The sequence below is a fragment of the Charadrius vociferus genome, unplaced genomic scaffold, assembly GCF_000708025.1.
Source record: "Charadrius vociferus isolate BGI_N301 unplaced genomic scaffold, ASM70802v2 scaffold1031, whole genome shotgun sequence".
Taxonomy (NCBI): domain Eukaryota; kingdom Metazoa; phylum Chordata; class Aves; order Charadriiformes; family Charadriidae; genus Charadrius; species Charadrius vociferus.
In genome coordinates this window covers 7,718-8,542 of record NW_009646753.1, presented here as the reverse complement: position 1 = coordinate 8,542, position 825 = coordinate 7,718, and the positions used below count along the sequence as shown (strand labels likewise).

Below are 825 nucleotides of genomic sequence, written 5' to 3'. Positions count from 1 at the left end.
GGGGGGGCCCCCCAGCACCCATGGGACCTCCAGAACACGTGGGACCACCCAGCACCCATGGGACACCTCCAGCACCCATGGGACCCTCACCTTGACGTTGACGTTCTGGTCGAAGCCGTCCATCTGGTTGAGGAGCTCCAGGAGGATGCGCTGAACCTCCCGGTCAGCTGCGGTGGGGAGAAGAGGAGGGACACAATGGGTGGGTGCTGAGGTGGGGGTCCCATGGGTGCTGGAGGTCCCAGGGACACCCCACCATCCTCCTGACCTGGCCCCACCGATGGGGGGACCTGATATCCCGCCAACCCAATCCCCAAGGACCACAGGACACCAGAAGATCCCTGATCCCCACCATGGGGTTCTCCAGACGGTTCCTCACCCCCAACCAATCCCCAAGGACCACCAAGAGGTCCTAGAACCACACCATGGAGTTCTCCAGAGGGTTCCTCACCCCCAACCAAGCCCCAAGGACCACCAAGAGGTCCTGGAACCACACCATGGAGATCTCCAGAGGGTTCCTGACCTCCACCAAAGCCCCAGGGACCACCACAGGGTCCCCAAATCCCACAACTGGGTTCTCCAGAGGGTTCCTGACCTCCAACCAAGTCCCAGGGACCACCAAGAAGCCCCTGAACCCCACCATGGAGCTCTCCACGGGGTTCCTGACCCCCACCCAATACCACCAAGACGTCGTGGAACCCCATCGTAGGGTTCTCCAGAGGGTTCCTGGCCCCCACCCAAACCCCAAGGACCACCAAGAGGTCCCAGTACCCCATTACGGAGTTCTCGAGAGGGTTCCTGACCCCCGCCAAAGCCCTGTGGACCACC

General features: G+C 62.5%; 1 protein-coding gene across 1 annotated transcript in view; it reads right to left on the bottom strand.

Moving 5' to 3' along the window:
* PSMC4 (proteasome (prosome, macropain) 26S subunit, ATPase, 4) overlaps positions 1-825 on the bottom strand; it is a 17,190-nt gene that overhangs the window by 9,826 nt on the left and 6,539 nt on the right. Inside the window, exon 4 of the mRNA XM_009891558.1 lies at positions 91-167. Within this exon, the coding sequence (XP_009889860.1) occupies positions 91-167 (77 nt within the window). The remainder of the gene's footprint in view (positions 1-90; positions 168-825) is intronic.